The sequence below is a fragment of the Cryptomeria japonica genome, chromosome 5 (assembly GCF_030272615.1).
Source record: "Cryptomeria japonica chromosome 5, Sugi_1.0, whole genome shotgun sequence".
NCBI lineage: Eukaryota > Viridiplantae > Streptophyta > Pinopsida > Cupressales > Cupressaceae > Cryptomeria > Cryptomeria japonica.
Window position 1 is genome coordinate 156,011,492 of NC_081409.1, and position 17,838 is coordinate 156,029,329.

General features: G+C 38.2%; 1 protein-coding gene across 1 annotated transcript in view; it reads right to left on the reverse strand.

The window, feature by feature from the left end:
* The window catches only part of LOC131067636 (kinesin-like protein KIN-14I), a 220,913-nt gene that overhangs the window by 158,304 nt on the left and 44,771 nt on the right, over positions 1-17,838 (reverse strand). Inside the window, exons 6-8 of the mRNA XM_058002729.2 lie at positions 17,568-17,670; positions 17,279-17,431; positions 8,892-9,038 (exon numbers count right to left, since the gene is read on the reverse strand). Of these exons, the coding sequence (XP_057858712.2) occupies positions 8,892-9,038; positions 17,279-17,431; positions 17,568-17,670 (403 nt within the window). The remainder of the gene's footprint in view (positions 1-8,891; positions 9,039-17,278; positions 17,432-17,567; positions 17,671-17,838) is intronic.

Below are 17,838 nucleotides of genomic sequence, written 5' to 3' on the forward strand. Positions count from 1 at the left end.
TACATCTGATCATACTGCTCATCTGTAACATCTGCGTCCTTGCGAAAGATGATCTTGATTCTATCCTCAAATTCTTGGATATCCACATCTGTCTCGACCTCGATCCTCCTGCCAAGAATGGTACGAAGTACCTCAAATACTCTGTCCTGGATCGGATTGATCACCTCCTCAACTTGACCACATCTAACACTGATGTCCTCGAAGAGAACACTCTTTATATGGAGTAAGGTTGACCACTGGAACAAACTGTGAGAATCACCTTCCAAGATCCTCTCTTGCGCTAAAATTCTTCTGGATGTGTGTCTTATTACTTTCAAGACAGGGATGACAACGTCCTTGGTATGAGCAAATGCAGCTACTGTTGCCATCAATCTGTGGATTATCTCAAGAACCTGGATAGCCTGATGAATAATCTTCGTCATCCTTGTAACAAACTCTATGGCCACTGTGTGAGATCTATCCATCCAACTACATGTACACTGGACCAGGTTCCTGAATCTTTCTGCTTCATTGATCGATTGAAGGGGCAATGCCTGCACTGGTGATCTAACTGGATCCTGACGTCCCAAAGGTTCATTGATGTGACTGAAATATGTCCTCCATGCACCGACCTCTCTCTCCAGCTTTCTATTCTTTTCCACTTCTTCTCTAAACTTGTCCTTCAATGCCTCAAATGTGTCGGTGGCATCATCTAAAGTCTGCTCTGCTGTGGATGGTCCTAACTCAATAGTCTGTACATCATAATCCTCTGCTAGGATCTCACCCTCATATTTGTCTGCTGCCGGTGTAGCTATCTGCAATTTCCTAGATCCAGTCTCATCTCGAATCATCTTGGACATCTTTGTAGCCTTCTTCTTCTCTGTTATCACATGTGAACATCCAACAAGGCTCTCTAAATCAATTGCATTGTCCTCGTCCTCAATTACGATCACCTTAGTCAATCTTTCCTTCAACCAATCTGGGATATTCGATCTTGTCTCTTGAACTTGAATCTCTTTATGTACTATTTCTTCTTGTCTGGGAGGAGATGTTATTTCATTATCTTCTTCTAACTCATAGTCTTGGAGAGATCCATCGGATGAAACATGCTGTGCCTGTCCTTCCTCCTGCCTGTCATTCTGTACCATCGACTCCATGGACTCTTCCACTCGAACTGTTCTATCCTCTAGTCTGGAAGAAGTACCTGGTGTTTGATCTTTGTTGGCACCTTGCTTTTTCTTGGAAGGCTCTTTCTTTTCTGATCTTTCTTTTCTCTTTGAACCTCTCGGATGGAGATTGCCCTCACTGGCACATCGAAGGTTACCTTCACCTGAATTCCTAGGATTGGGATTACCTTCACTCACACTTGCTCCACCTTCGGCTGGTTTCTCTTCCAAAGTAAAAGACATAGCTATGCCTTGTTCTCTCAACTTCTGATGCTGAACGTCTACCCATCTGCGAGTACAAGACAAGACTGGTGCCATCAAATCATCTAAATCCACGACCTCTGGCTCATTCCAATCCAACCTTATTGTTTTGCTTTCTCTATCATAGGAAGACTGGATGTGCCTGCCATTGTCCTGAGCTTGGTCGGCCACTCTGTAAATCCTGCATTTCCTGATGAAATCCAAAGGCAATCTAGAATGTATCTTACGTTTCACTTCAAGATCATCTAGGAGGTTCATCATAAAATCTTCAATCTGGTGCTCATGTCTAAATCTTCTACCGACCGTCTCCTCTAAATGTCCATGTGGATCAAAGCTATTTCTCCAAGCAAAAGATGAAAAAGAATACAAGGCTAACTCCTTCTCTGCGTCATCCATGGCTAAGACATTAGGACATACCTCAACTGAATTACCCAAAATAATAGGTACCTGAACTCCATTCTGATGTCTGTGTCTGAATGCCTTCACATATGCTGCCAACTGCCTTGTTACTTCAAGTAACACAATTCTGTCTGTCGGGTACCTCGGCAACATGTATGGGGGTAAAGGACATCCATGCACTCTAATGTAAGTGAACTTGGGAAACTGAATGAACCAAGCACCGTACCTCTTGATGAATTCCTGGGCATCCTGAGATAATCTGTTGTGAATCCCTCCTTGCAACGTCCTTGTGATGTTCATCGTGAAAGTATCATTAACTAACTTGTAGTTTTTTCCTGGCGGATGATGCAAGTAGGCATAGGATTCACAAGCCCTGACCTCGCCGGGTCCTCTTCCAATCATTCCTCTGTGAGGTAGTCCTGCGTACTCAACACTCCTGATCAACGCATAGATGACGTATGAACTCATGTGGAAGGACTTAGTAGCCCTGAGTCTTCTCAACTGTACGTCTAAGCAATGGCTAATTATCCTATCCCAATGTATCGTACCCTTCCCTTGAACGATCACTTGGATGAAGAAAAACATCCACTTCTCAAAATAGAAGGCATGAGGTGCTCCTGTAACTCGGTTGAGCATAGTAATCAAATCTCTGTACTCCTCCTGGAAATCAATCCGATGCGGTGTGTTCGGTACCTTGCTTAGACGGGGACGACTCTTAAGTAGCCAATTCTTGTTGATTATGCTTAGGCAAGCATCTGGATCATCATCGTACACTGATCTGGCTCCTTCAATGCTCTTGTATATCATGTCCCTGTGCTCTGGAAGATGAAAAGCTTCACTTATGGCTTCCTCTGAAAGGTACGCCAAAATGTTTCCCTCATTGGACACAATTGTCCTGGACTGTGGATTGTAGTGACGGGCACACTCGATCATCAACTCGTGGCACTGAATAGCTGGAGGAAAACCGGCCGCCTTGATGATGCCACTCTCTATTATTCTCCGGGCGACAGGCGATGGCTTGCCGATGTAAGGGACCTCTCGGAACTTCTTCGTGCTAAAGTTTCCCAGGTTTGTATCTCCAATGTTGCTCCACTTTGACACGATCTTGGTCTCCACTTCTTCGGTCTTCTGATCTTCTTTCATGAGAGCCGAGCGGCTGGTGGATGCTCCCGCCTTCGGGGTCGCCATACCTACACAACATTTCATTATAAGAACTATATTTTGCAATGAATAATGTTGATTAGAGAGATAAAGTTTTTAGGAAACCTCATGATAAGTCTCTAGAGTTATCATTTCCTAAAAAACAACGATGATTGAGCTAAGAGATTCAAAATTCAAAACTTCAAAATTTAAAATATGACGACGAATGAATAAAGCAATAAAAATTAAATCGCCATACCTCGATAGAGAGCTAACTCTAGAATGCAAAAAGGAAAAGATCGCCTAGGCAAAATTGAGATATAAATGATCTTCAATATTATCTCCTCAAAAGATCGACTTTGCCACCTTCGGATTGAACGTGATCTTCAATTGCACCTTTGACGTGGTCTTCAATCCTTGGCAAATTCGCTCCAATGAAGTCTCCAAGATATCGCACCACCCTTTGATGATATTAGCGCCACCTTTGGTTTAAACTCGCACCACACAAGATGATACACTTCGCACTATCTTCGCTTCTCCTTAATTCGCATGAAGGATAAAAAATGATTATGTGAAAATGATATCTTCCACCCTCAATATATAGCGCTTTCACCCTCTCATCCCTTAGGCCGACTTGGTAAATAAAACCATTTTTTAAATGATTTGCAATAGAATAACAAGGCCGACTTGCTTTTGTAGCGCTCCAAATTCGATTTTTATTATTTAATTAATTAATTATTAAATGCCTTACGTTTTTTATTTGCAAATTTTGATTTTAATAAAGGCAAAAATAATTAATAAAGATCAACGCCATATTAAATGCCAATTTAAAATAGATTTTCAATTTTTATCGATTTTAGCATTTAAGGAAAATTTGAAATGTTTATTTGGCACCAAAACTATGAAAACAAAGGGGACGTACCTCATCGCTCTAGTCCCTTGGAGAGGGACAAGAGCGATCCATGATTTTGTCTTGATTTTTGCATTTTTTACGTCTAACTCCTTCATCTCCACGTTGAAAATCGATCATCTCGATGGTCTTTCGAATTTGATTGCCTTGTGTGCGCATATGGGTGTCTTTTAAGTGCATATCGCCCTGGTCCTTGTCCAAAGGACAGGAGCGATCTATGTTTTTCACGTTCATCTTGCATCTTTTAATTTCGATCTTTCATTGTTGGCGAATAACATACTATGCTCATTCCTTTTGCGCTCGATCCATTTGTCTTCATGATGCGTTTGGACATTTTAGAGGGATCATCGCCCTTGTCCCTTGGGGAGGGACAGGAGCGATCCATAATTTTCTCCTTAACCTTGGCAATTTTAAACTTCGATCTTCATTGTGATGTCTTCCAAACGCCGTCCCTTGCCTTGCTTATCCTCGCCTAGCTTTGATCTTGAAGGAATATGAGAGCTTTTGATAGGATCGCCCTGGTCCTTGTCCAAAGGACAGGAGCGATGTGAGTTTTTTAGTATGTTTGACAATGCTTGGACGTTCAAAACTCTTGCAGGTGGACTTCAAACGATGCCTTGGACCATATACTATCTTATGACGTCTTGACTTAGCTTGAACTTGAAGCAAAACGAGGAATCCAAAGCAAATCGCCCTAGTCCCTTGGAGAGGGACAGGAGCGATATGGTCTCCATACTCAAAATGATGATCATTTTACGTTCAAAACCTTTGTGTATCATCTTTTATCATACCATGGACCCTCTAAAACGTTGCAAAGTCTTGACCCTACGTAAAACTTTGCATGAAATGGCCAATACATCCAACATCGCCCTGGTCCCTTCCTGAGGGACAGGAGCGAACTAGGTCATAGGGTGCAAATCTCTTCATTATAACGACCTTTGAGTGTTTGTGCTTGATGAAGACGCCTTGAAATGTCCCTCGCCACCTTGTCTTGACTTGGATCGATCTTAAACTTAAGTAAAAGGCAATATAACCATTGTATCGCCCTGGTCCCTTGGAGAGGGACAGGAGCGATCCTCCTCTTGTGGCCTTTATTTCACTTTGCCAGGTTCCAAGTTTATATTCAACGGACTCGTCACGCTCTACTCCATTCGTCCATGCCTTGACATTGTCTGCAACTTGGCAAGAAAATCAATTATAACAAAAATCGCTCTGGTCCCTTCCTGAGGGACAGGAGCGAACTAGGCATTTAGAACCTTTGTGGACGTCCCAAAAATTTTCAATTTATATTCAATGCATTTATCTCATGTTTTTCCTTGTTTTTGAACGTAAACTTGCCTTGTCTTTTGCCTGGATTCTGTGCAATGAAGGAAATCGCTCTGGTCCCTGGGAGAGGGACGAGAGCTATAAGGTACTTCGCCCTGGTCCCTTGGAGAGGGACAGGAGCGAACTTTGCATTCTAGGTCATTCTCCTTCATTTTTGCGTCTCAAATTATATTCATTTGGTAAAGCGTCTTCCTTTGGACCCCTTCAAATCATCGAGTCATCGAAATCTCGCAAGGACAAGGCGAAATTTGATTTGTAGCTCCGGTCCTTCACTGAGGGACAGGAGCGATTTTCCTCCTGGAGGCATTTCTGTGCTCATGAAAATCTTCAATTTATATTCAATGGAAAGATATCGCCGTTCTCCATCACTTCCAACTCGAAATTTATCTGGACTCTGCAGGGGTAGTGAGATATTTGAAAACGAGCTCCCGTCCTTCACTGAGGGACAGGAGCGATTTTGCTCCTACAGGCCAAAATAACATGATTTTTCACATTTTAACACTTCACGAGGCGAAAACAAATCAATTCCAATGCCCAGGATCAAAAATCAAAAAAGTCAAAATTTGGTCAAAATATTCAACCGGACAAAAATTCACATTTGACTGTTAACACTTAGACAAATTAAAGCTCTGCATTAACATTCCATTTGAAAATTAGACCATTTTGGCGAACTCATTGCATTCAAAATTTGCATCCTAGAAAGGAAGCTCAAAAAGCTCTCAAAAACGACTGGAAATAAAAACCCTAAGGCTTGACCCTAAATCCAGACGACTAACTGACTAACAAAACCCTAAAAACGAAAGCGAAAACGAACGAAAAACAAGCAAAAAGAGGGGGTCCCCATTTGCGATGGGGCGATGTGTGAAATGGTCACAACAGCGCCCCAGTCCAGACTTGGGCGCATTTTCAATATGTCCATGGACACATGGATTTTCCCACCTGTGAATGGCTTCTTGGTTTTGGCGCCCTAGTCCAAACTTGGGCGCATTTTCAACATGTCCATGGACTAGTGGAATTTTCCTCCTGTGAATGCCTTTCTGGTTTTGGCGCCCCAGTCCAGACTTGGGCGCATTTTCAATATGTCCATGGACACATGGATTTTCCCACCTATGAATGACTTCTTGGTTTTGGCACCCCAGTCCAGACTTAGAATATTTTAACCTCCTGTGCTTTTGAAGTGTTTTCCTGAGCTTTCCATTTTAGGCATGGATTTCTAGTACTTGACCCATTTTTGGCTATCTTTGTCTGTTGTCTGACTTTCCGGAATTAGAAATGTTTGCGAACACCTGATCCCTGTCGCCTTGTCTGACTGACCCTACCAATACTGACTTTCCAAATATAGAAACTTTCCAAGTGTCAGCATTAGATCCCCAACCGGGTGCAATAATGACTTACTATAAATAGAAACTTACTAAAAATAGAAATTACTAAAAATAGTAAGTTTGATTTTTGGCAAAATGGAGACATTCCGGGACTCAGAAAAATCCCTAAAAAATAGGGACTTTCTAAAAATAGGCACTTTCTAAAAATAGAAATTTGCCCCATTTGGTCTCAAATTTTACCAGGAGGTCCCTTGAAGGGTCCTGATTCCAGTCGTATGCTCAGCTTTCCCGAAACCCTAACAGGAACCCCTAAAAACTAGGACAAAAGACAAAACCCTAGAAAAAGGACAAAACAGGCCCTAGACTTCATAGAATTCGCTCGACAGAGAAGCAGATTAATTCTAACTGACCCCCGAACATCCGCAACGCGGAGAGATTTGAAGAGACTACAACCAACACACTCAAAAACCAAGGCCAAACAACCAAAAGGGCCTAAAAGCTAGGGAGGTTCCTATCTGGGATGGGGTGATGTGTGATTAGGTCACAACAGGTCCCTAGTCCTTGATCGCCAAGGAAATGTGCCCTTCATCTAGTTCTTGCACATCATGAAATGGTGCTTTCATCTTAATCCCCAACTACACCTTAATCTTGCCCTTTCACATAGTCGCTATGCATATGAAAAAGCAACCCAACTTGAAGTCCTTGTGCACCATCAACTACTTCCTTACCCTTTCCTTGAGTGCACTTTAAGAGCTGAAGTACGCTCAGCATTTGTTCCCTTTACATCATCAAATGGCACCTAGCATTGTCTTTTTGTATCTTCAAAATGTGCCTCTCCATTTGTCCCTACCACCTCCTTAATCCCACCCAAGGTTTGTCCATCCCCACCTAGGAATTGCACTTGGATTGAATCCTTGCACACTTGGAGAAGCCACCTTGTCCATTTCCTTGAGCAGACCTTGAAGCCTCTCAGCACTTGCCCTTCTACAATATGAAATCCCAGCCTCTTAACTAATCCCTAGCAACCCCTAAAATGCGCCTAGGGCAGGCCATAGGTAAGGTAAAATCACGTCCAACACTCAGTCCATGGTAACCATGAAAATCCACCCTAGGTTGTCTATCATCACCTTGAAATGCGCTCAGGTCTTTCCTCAATACCATGGAAATCCCGCCCAAGGAAAAAGAGCAATAGGTCAGCCTAATTAGATTAGATTTCTCCAACCTTACCTCTTTTGTCTTTTACTTTTTTCAAGCCAATTTTAGTTAGTTTCCACGTTCTAGCGAAACGTAAGTCTCTTTGTGTTAACCAGCAATATCACATCACATACACTTAGTCTATCCACAACATTAAAGTCGATTGCTCACATTGTAAACCTTGGAGTTGCCTTGTTTGATCATGAAGTTTAGCATTTGAGGTTTTCTTGTTCAAGAGAGGATAGAATACTAAGTATTTTATTTTGTGTTCGAGTTGTCATAAAAAATGCATCAACACCCTACAAGTTAGGTTTATCAATTATCTATACCATTGTGATCAACTCGTCAAGGGGAATTCAACAAATACTATCTTGCACAAGGGTACAAAATAATGAGCCAAAAAATTACCACTTCAAGACAAATCCTACATTGAACAAGACTACAAAATCCAAGCCCAAACCTCTTTTATACCAGAATAAAATTCTTTCTAGAATAATCTTTTAGATTTTTTATCCTAGGATTTCATCCAAATACCAAACTAAAGTCCAGTAAATTGCAGCAATTTCCCAATTGGACTGAAGTAGATCTAGGGTCACATTACATCATAGGATTGCTGCCCCAAATCATATCTCTAATATCACTTGTAGCAAAATAACTGTATCACTTTAATAGAATGACAATAGCACTTCACAAATTAATACAATGAGCATAGAGAATAACAGCAACACATCACAAGTAAAAGCAAAAAAGAGCAGATACATGCAATATAAATGAATTGAATGAAAATTTGTTGAATATAAATATGAACCACTTTGGAAGGCAACCTCTGTGATCTTTCATTGAGAATAGAATTCATAGATATGATACCAAATACTAAACTAATACCTCCTATTCATAGCATGATTAGGCTATTGTGGCCCAATAATCCCAATTTGGCTGACTAGTCCTATAATTATTAAATGTCTAAATTATCGATGAATGAGACAAATGTTATGTGTGCCACAAATCAACCATTCCATAACCCAATGCAATTACTAGTAGTACCACACACATCTTCACTTGACACAACTTTTACCTATAGCCAATAATGTTTTTTATTTTTTTGTACTTATTTCTTTTATATTGGGGGAACAATGAATTTATTTAGAAAGAAAATGCTTGATTTGAATAATATATAGAGTGGCCTATTCAAACCTGTTTTGTCTTGAATTTGAAAATGTACAGTTTTCCTGAAACTCTTGTTTTGAAGAAAACTACAGCATCATTACTTCCAAATTGCACAATGTCACGAAGTTCTGCAGAATACAAGTATTCTTTTGGAACAGGACGAAAGAAATGCACCTGAAACAGAATTAACAATCAGCAGAAATGGAAAGAAAAATATGTTTTACCACAAAAGGAAAATTCAGTCATTTAGTTCTCACTTGAGAACATGCTCCAAACACCAACAGACAATTTATAGAATCTTGAGTCCTGAACTGAGGCTGTACATATATATGGTACCATCTCTTAATTTTTTTGGGTAGCATTCAAAGATATAAATTAATAATGTATCTTATGTATAATCCAAATAAATGCATGTTTATGCCAAAGATATGACATAATCCATCATTTCATTCATGCACATGGAATTGATCAAAATAGCACCCAGAAAAATTTTAAAGCCTACAAGTTTTGCTGGCATGGTTATACTTACCTGATAAGAGATTATTCAGTCACCAAGAGATGAATATTTTCTTTACTCTGAGACAGATGATTAGTGAAGAAGCTAAAATTCTTACATTAAAAAGTTAAATGTTAATTCACACAAATGTTTCCTTTTATTCCAAAAATAGATTTCTATAAAAGGGATCACATTGAAATTTCGGCAGCTCTCAGGTAAGCAAGTTTCAAGTGATGAGAAAATGAAAAGAAACCTGAGCTCGATAAATAATTGGCAGGACTAAAGCTCACAAATGCGATCTTGGCAGTGGATTGGAAAATATAGGTAAGTTTTGTTTTAAAGTTGACTCAAATTGATTGACACTTTGTTGTACCCATAAGAAATTTTCACATTGCATCAAGTCTAAAGTTAACATCTATTGTTTTCCCAAGAGCAAGTCATGATCAAGTCTTGTCTAATTTATTTTGTCTTGTTATTTTTGTAGCTCTTTTCTGCATGTTTGCAAGATCATGGGAAGGAGTTATTGAAGTCGTCCATCTTGGTGAATAAAGAGAAGTTGTTGGAGAGATTTGCTTAGTCTAAAGATGATCGTGTGCGTGATATAGGAAGGAGTTTAGATTTTCAATTTTTTGCATAGAAGGGGAACTCTTATGAAGGGAAAAAACATCCCAATTCGACTCAACAGTTTACCTTTAAAGGTGTGTGCCTCTATAAAGGGGAATTGAAGTTGAATTCAGAAATCAAAAGAATTTGCTAAATGGTGTTGTAAAGGATGCTCTTGACTAAAGAGATGAAAGTCAAGTTTCAAATTCAATGCAGATGGGTATGTGTGAGAGACTAAAGGTTCAACTTTCAAAAGGAGCCATTCAAATCAAAAAATGCTAGGTCTAGTGTTTAGATGTATGCCTAGAGCCGACAAATGAGCCTTAAAAAGGTAAAGTCTAAATTTTCAATTTCCCTTGTCATGTGTGTAAGTGTGAGGTGCACACACATGTTAGGGGAAAATTACATTTAGAAATGCACTTGGGAGCATGATATGCACACTTAGAATAGGTGGAAATTATAGTTTGAAATCATGTTTACACGTGTGCATACCTAGTGATGAATTGCTCACAAAATCAAAGGATTTTAGAAGTTTCAAATACTGTTTTAACTTATGTTCACAGGTGCACACCTAGTGATGAACTGTGCACTTATGCAAGTCCAAAGTGTATTTTATAGTGTATTAATACGCAAGTAAGACAAAATTTTGCAACTAACAAAGTTACTTGAATCATCAAGGTGAATTGTTAGAATTCGAGTTTCAAGATTTCTTTAGAGGGTTTTCTATGATAAAAACAAGGAAAATCTTATGTGGAATCTTCCAAGCTGATATCTAGATTTTATATTAGCTTGATAGTCTATAGTTTTTTAATTGTTATCATTTTCTAAAGACCCCTTGTCTTCAATACTAGTTCTCTGTTGTTTTGTTTGCAAATGAGGGTTTGTTTTTGGTTTGAATTTTCTGATTTTTGTTTGCTTTTTTGGAGTTTTTCAAATATGACGAATGCAAAGTATTCACAATGCTCAAATACAAATGAAATTGCAACAATAATGCATTTATATTAACAAGGATTACATAGACATCGAATAGACATCGAATGGAATCAACTGATGGAAATTGTTGCATTAACTAAGTCTAAAAAGCAACTACAATGATAGATAAGGAACCTGAAATTTCTGATTTGATCAGCCAAAGGTCTTCTTTTTATTCTTCAATGATGCGATTAGGCTCTAACACCTTAGCGCCACCTTCAAGAATTTTTTGTAGATTTCTTTGAAGCTTATAAACCAAAATCGCCCACCTAGGGTCTGGCGCCACTTTGCAGCTGTGAATGTCTGAAATTTGCAGCACGGCTGCTGATGATTTGTCACTAATGATGACTCCTTTGCTGATGTAAAATATTCCCTCAATCTGATTCAAGAAGATGATTGAAACTCTTTGAAATGAACCCCAATCTGCACAATATTGACTTTTGGATGAAGCCAACTCTGGAAGCTATCCTCAGCTGGTATTTCACAACCTCAGGCAGCTTCGACAATGAAGAATGCACATCCTCCAATGTCAAAAACTCTACAAATCTGTAGGAAAACCTTGTCTCTCCACAAACTCCAAAGCTCTCAGTCTTCAAGAGAAAAATAACCATCAAACATAATGAATTGAAGTTCTCAATCCAAAGGTTTATAAAGTCTCCAAAGAAGTTTGAATTTCTCCAAAAAGGCATTTTAAACCATTTAAATGAAATAATATTTCATTAACTCCAATACTTTTATTAATACCTTGGCTTAGACTTTCATGAATTAATTGAATAAATGGCCCCTTCCAATGATGACTCGACCCTCAACTTAAGTGAAATTATGAAGTTAGATTATAACTTTATAATAAGTCGTTTAATGATTTAATATTAATTTGGCCACTAAAATATTAATAACTCCCAAAATACTTAACATTTTGATATGTCGTCTGAAACGGGAGTCCATCCTGCTTTTCCCCATGTGACCATAATCCATATGCTCTTTCTAAAAATAGAAAGGTCTCCTCTCGAGCAACTTTTGTCTTACTATAAATAGTAAATATGGCAAATGTATAGCAAAGAGGTCCAAATGATGCCAAACGAAAGCCAAACCAAAAGCATACTGAATCCTGGAGTAGATACCAACTGAAAGAGACCCTCTATCCATCCTCATTAGCCTACGAGGGTCAGAATAATAGGCTAATCTACCTGATACTGATGACTAATTAGAAGGGGACATCACATTTTCAAGAAGAAGAAGAGCATATTATAATTTTTGTATTTTTAGCTAATGTTATAAATAACCTGTACTATTTTCAATCATATCTATTTTCAGCCTAGATTTTTATTTTGAGAAAACTTTATTTATAGCCCAAAGTCAACTATTGCAATGTGAGAGATGTGATCTTCAAAGATCAATTTGCAATAGTTTATATCGTTATTTTAAATAAAATCCACATGGTTTCAGATTTATTTTAGTGGGTAGGTGTAATTAATACTTCCATGTCATGCAAGTAGTTTGTAATGCCCCCTTCTCAGCAATAATCAGTTCAGTTGGCCGTTAGCCTATTCTGGAGACTCGTAGGCTAGTCGGGAGCAGAAATTAGGGTTTCCTACTTTCTAAGAGAATGTCTCGGCAATTTTGGTGGCTTGCATGTTGGAGTTTCACAGTTTGATTTTGGATTCCTTCTGGGTTTTCAAAAAGCTTCGCAATGATGGTACATGCGTGGCAAGTAGTGCAGTTTGGTGAACTTCCTATTTTTAGCAAGTGGGGGCAAGGACAACTCATTTCTCTCAGTTTTTTTGGGTTTTCAAAGAGCTTCGCGATGGTGTGACATGCAAATGGATCCGAAGACTTTTTTGGACTTATTTTTAGTAAGTTGCAATGACTGCTCAAAATGTGGTTAAAATGCATTTGGATGCACTTACTATTTTTAGCAGTATGCTATTTTTAGTAAGTGCTATTTTTGGTAGTGCTAATTTTGGCAGGATTTTTAGTGGTCCCAGTTTAGAGGCTATTTTGATAAAGAATTATTTTTAAGACTTAAGGTTGGATGTCCACTTATGAAATATATCATAAAAAATTATATTCTTTAAAATGTGTAAACAATGGTTTAAGTTGGCGTCCCCTTTGGTGGAACATATGGCTAAAACTAAAGTCAAATATTATTTTGCACTGGGCCATTTGATTTCATTTCATGTCAATTTGGAGGGAGTTGAATTTGAATTTGAGGAGATCTTTTCTATAAATACAAGGCTCTACTCCTCATTTGGGCATCCATGAATATTTGTAACGCAGTGTTGTCGAATTTGTGCCAAACTTGTGCTTCGAAGTTGAGAGCTTCCTAGCTTGTGCCAGTTTCGTGCTTGAGAGATAGCACCTAGCTGATTGGAGAGCCTATTTCTCATTCAAAGGAATAGATTGAGCTACATTGAGATGGATTTGTTATTGCATTTTCAATTTTCTGAGTGTTGGTGTGTTTTTGTATGTTGCCGGTTTGTTCATGGCTGAAACAGTTTTTCAATCATATCTCCCTACCTGATTGTCTACTCGTTTTGGGTATTGGCTCATTGGATTCTTCTCTACTAGACGTTCCTTCTTGTTAAGTTTAATGAATTAAAGTGAAGAGTTGGATTTTTAAGGCAGATCGCCCCTCTCCAGGCAGGTCGTACCATGCTAGAGTAAGACTGGAATGCATGCATTTAATTTTTGAGGCTGCTCGGCTTAGTTGTTGGGTTGGAACTTGGGCGTCCCCTTCCTAGCTCTCATTCGCCACTGATTTGGAGCCATTCGGAGGTGTTATGATGGAGTTATGGACTTCACAGTGCTGCTGGTCTGATTTTGGTGATGCTAGTGTGTTATTTCAGATTTGGTAAAGTGTTCATTTTGGCTTGTGTTTTCCAGTATTCTTGTTTTTAGCTTCTTGGAGTACTTTCTTGTATCCATTAGAGGTTGGATCTTTAATGTACTAATAGTATCTTGCAAAGTCGGCTTATTGTAAGGCTATATTCAGTAGTACTGAAACCGACCATTTTCATATTGCATTATACTTTCCTGTATTGCCCACTGCATAAGTGGAAGAGGCTGGCTTCACCACCTATCTCTATTCCATTTTGTACTCCTTTCCTCTCGTTGAATAAGTGGTTGAGTGGATAGTTTGTTATTTCGAGTCCTCTCGCTGAATAAGTGGTTGAGTGATTGTCTTGTCTAATTTCAATCATCTTGGATTTGTAATTGGCTAGTTATACCGCCAAGTAGCTATTAATTTCTAGTATTTCTTTATCCCACTGAAAAGTGGAAGTGGCTGGTCTAACCGCCAATATGCATTGCTCTTAGTATTTCATCATGCTAATGCTAACAGGTGAAATTATTGTGTGTAAAACTAAAAAAAAATTGTGGGGGACACTTCAGTGGTATCAGAGTTGGTTTTCCTGCCAGCCTGTGTTAAGTTGATCAAAATTCTCCATGAGCAATAGAGAAATTTTCTATTACAAGAGAGAGAGAAAGAGACAGCAGTATCAGATTCCACTCGTTCTGGTTGAAGAAACTTTTTCACAAGTTCTTAGAAACAGAGAGAACAACAAAACAAAATGAGTCCGTTGAAGCAAGAGCAGAAAGAAAATTTAACACCATGATGGACATGATGTCCCACTTACTGGCCAAAATTAATCAGAATATTAGTGGGACTCCTAATCATTCCACTAATGGACCTAAAGCTAGCACTTCCAACAACCCTAGTGGAAATGGGAACAACGAAGGAGGAAATGGAAGCAACCAAGCGAGTAATAATGGAGGTCCTAACGGAGCAATGCCTGGAACGTCCATTTCTAGGCCTTTGCAGCCTGTCTTCCTACCCAAGGAAGCACCATAAGCTAAAATCAAGATACCCACAGCCGATGAAGTGAGGAATAGTTACATGGAGTATGCTTCCCTTCCTACTAAGATTTGGGAAATCCTCACCTTGGATCAGTTCATTTACCAAAAGAAGAAGAGAGGTGGAAGATATGATAACCACCCTTATGCTCCAAGAGATTATCAGCAAGCCCTTGGAAAGGTTACTCTAGCCCACTTTGACGGGAGTGATAAGTGTTCTACTAGATCGTGGGTTCAGAAGTTGGACAATTATTTGTCCTTGAGACCAATGTCGAAAGAAGATGCTATCAAGTTTGCCACTTTGCATTTGGATGGGGCTGCTCATGAATGGTGGAATCATGGTTTGGTCACTCTTGGCCATGCTCTTATTGTCACCTACAATAAGTTCACCAACAAGCTCATTGAAAGATTCGATACAAAGGATCCTGAGGTGAAGTTTCGAGAGCTTGCACAGCTGAAACAGCAAGGTTCATTGGACACCTACATAGCTGATTTCCAAAGACTCACTATGACAGTGCCAAACATCACAGAGAAGAGGCTTGTAGTCCATTTTTGGGAGGGATTGGAGGAACCTTTGAAAGGTTGGCTGAAGGCTTTTGATCCACCAACTCTGAATGAAACCATTAAAAAATCAAGAAGCATGGAGTTGGCTGCCCCTAAGTCAAAATTTCAGTCTAAGCCTTTCCCTTATCAAAAGGACAAGAAGAAATTTTCAAATCAGACCAAGAAGTTCCCTTCTAGGATGGATGATGAGCTCCGAAAAGAGCTCCGAAGGAAGAATTTGTGTTACTCTTGCAAGGAACCATGGGCCCCAGGTCATAAGTGCTATTGAAAAGGCAATGCGCATTGCATGGAAGCCTGTTCTGCTGATGGATCAGAATCTGAAAATTCAGAACAGTAGACTGATATAGAGGAAAGTGAGTACAAAGAGGTTCCAGAAGAGGATGAAGATGACCAAGAAGGTGGGGTGTAGTTGCTCAACTTTTCAGTCTCCATAAAAATGAATCATTTAGAGTTAGGGGAGTGCTTGGAGAGCACCGAGTCATTGCCCTTATTGCTTGGAGATCTTCAATTTTAGCAATCATAAAAAAAAAAATCCTAATGAATGAACATTTGTTTTTGACATTGTAGGCATGAAATTCCCAACTTGGCATCCATCAAGGAGGGAAAGTCCCCAATGAGCATCAATTTTGGTGCAAATCCTCAATGAGAATCATATTAGAATTTTTTATGATGCTAAAATCAAGTTTCAAAAAAAAAAATTGAGTGGGTAAGTTCTTCTAAACACCAAAATAGAATGTTTTTATTGCAAAAATATAGTAAGAAACAAAGAAAAAGGTGGTGCCCAAGTAAGTAAATGGGCCCAAGTGAAAAATAAACATCAAATAAAATGAAATAAAGGAGAAAAGATGACTGAGCCCTCCATTCAAAGTGACACCCAAGATAAAGCATATTAATATTTTATTTTTAGTAAATGTGTTGAGGATCAACTAAAGCAAATTCAAGAAAAAATCAAGAGATTAGAGCCCTTGATTTAGATGGATGCTCACTATGAGAAGAAAAAATGGAAATTAAGTGATATTTTGTATTATTTTCAAAGGGTGAAGATAGAATTTCTTTCAAAAAACTTATTTTATTATTTTTGAAACTCCAATTAACTACAACTACAGGCTATAAATATGTATGATTTACACATAAATTGGAAGCAGAGTTAATGCCAAACTTATGCTACAGAAAAAACTGTTATTCAAGTTCAATGTTACATTAAATTGTTTTAAGTGTTTGAGTGCAGTGAATGATAAATTGAAGCTTTCTTATGTTGCCATATTTCATTCAAAGTTTGAAAACGGCATGTTATTATCATTTACAAAATTCAATTCATAAGGAAGATCTATGTTAACTTTGTGTAATTATGGGATTCATGGTTACAAAGCAGCCTTAAATGTCTAAGTAACAATTAATTTCCTCTATTTTTCTTCTTTAGATCATTGCTACTCCATGTGTTATGTTCTCTTAATAGAATAGAATCAAATTGTTGATATTAAGATACCATTTCAAAGGATATCTATTTTAATCTTAGATAGTATTCTTTTCTACATTTTTGCTGTCATAAATTGAGAGAATCAATTGGTGAGATAGGAGTTCTTCAAAGTATCATTCTCTAGCCTTTGAGATCAAAACAGATAAGGTCAAGTTTGCTTACTTATTTTATACTCATACAAAAATCAAAATAACATATTTTACAATATTTATATTAGTAGGCTTGTTTTCTTTTATTTTTTTAGAGTGGATTAAATCACAAAGCTTCCCCTACAAATTTGAAGATAGGATTTCCTCATCCACTGTTCTTTTTTGTGTTGTCACAAAAGTTACAAATTAAAGACCAACAAAAGCTAAAATCAAATCATGCTTTCCATCTTTACGAAATACAATGAGTGAGAAATTAAGGGAATAAGAACAAGATGGTATAGAACAATGAAGTCATACTAACCCCTCTCTTGTTGATTCCAAGAATAACTTGTCCCGGCAATAACCCAATGGGATCCTCCAATTTTCTCACACTATAAAATACAGAATTTCCATAGGGCAAGGTATGGAGAATGCACAATGCTTTTTGCCTTGCTTCATCTTTGGATAAATGTACCTACAATATAAGATATGATATTAAAAATACTTTGAGGAATTCTACACTTGTATAAGCATTTCTCTAGTCCATTTAATTGAGAGTATATATAATATATACTAATGAAGGTATGGGATTTGATAAGTATTGAACATACAATAGTATAGTAGTGTGCTATGACATCTGCTTCCCACTCCGTTTTGGCCCTTGATGATGCCAGCTCCCTTGGTAGGTAATGCTCAACCAGTGCAGAAAAATCTCTACAAATAAATACCCACAAAAAGTTACAAAATGGACACTTTTACTCAAATGAATTAGAATTTCCATGACATGATTTGTATCTAAGAAAAAACATTTGGAATCTGGAATTTGAGATGAGCTTCTATTATTCATGGTTGAAATTCAAGGAATGCCAAACTAAAAACCAG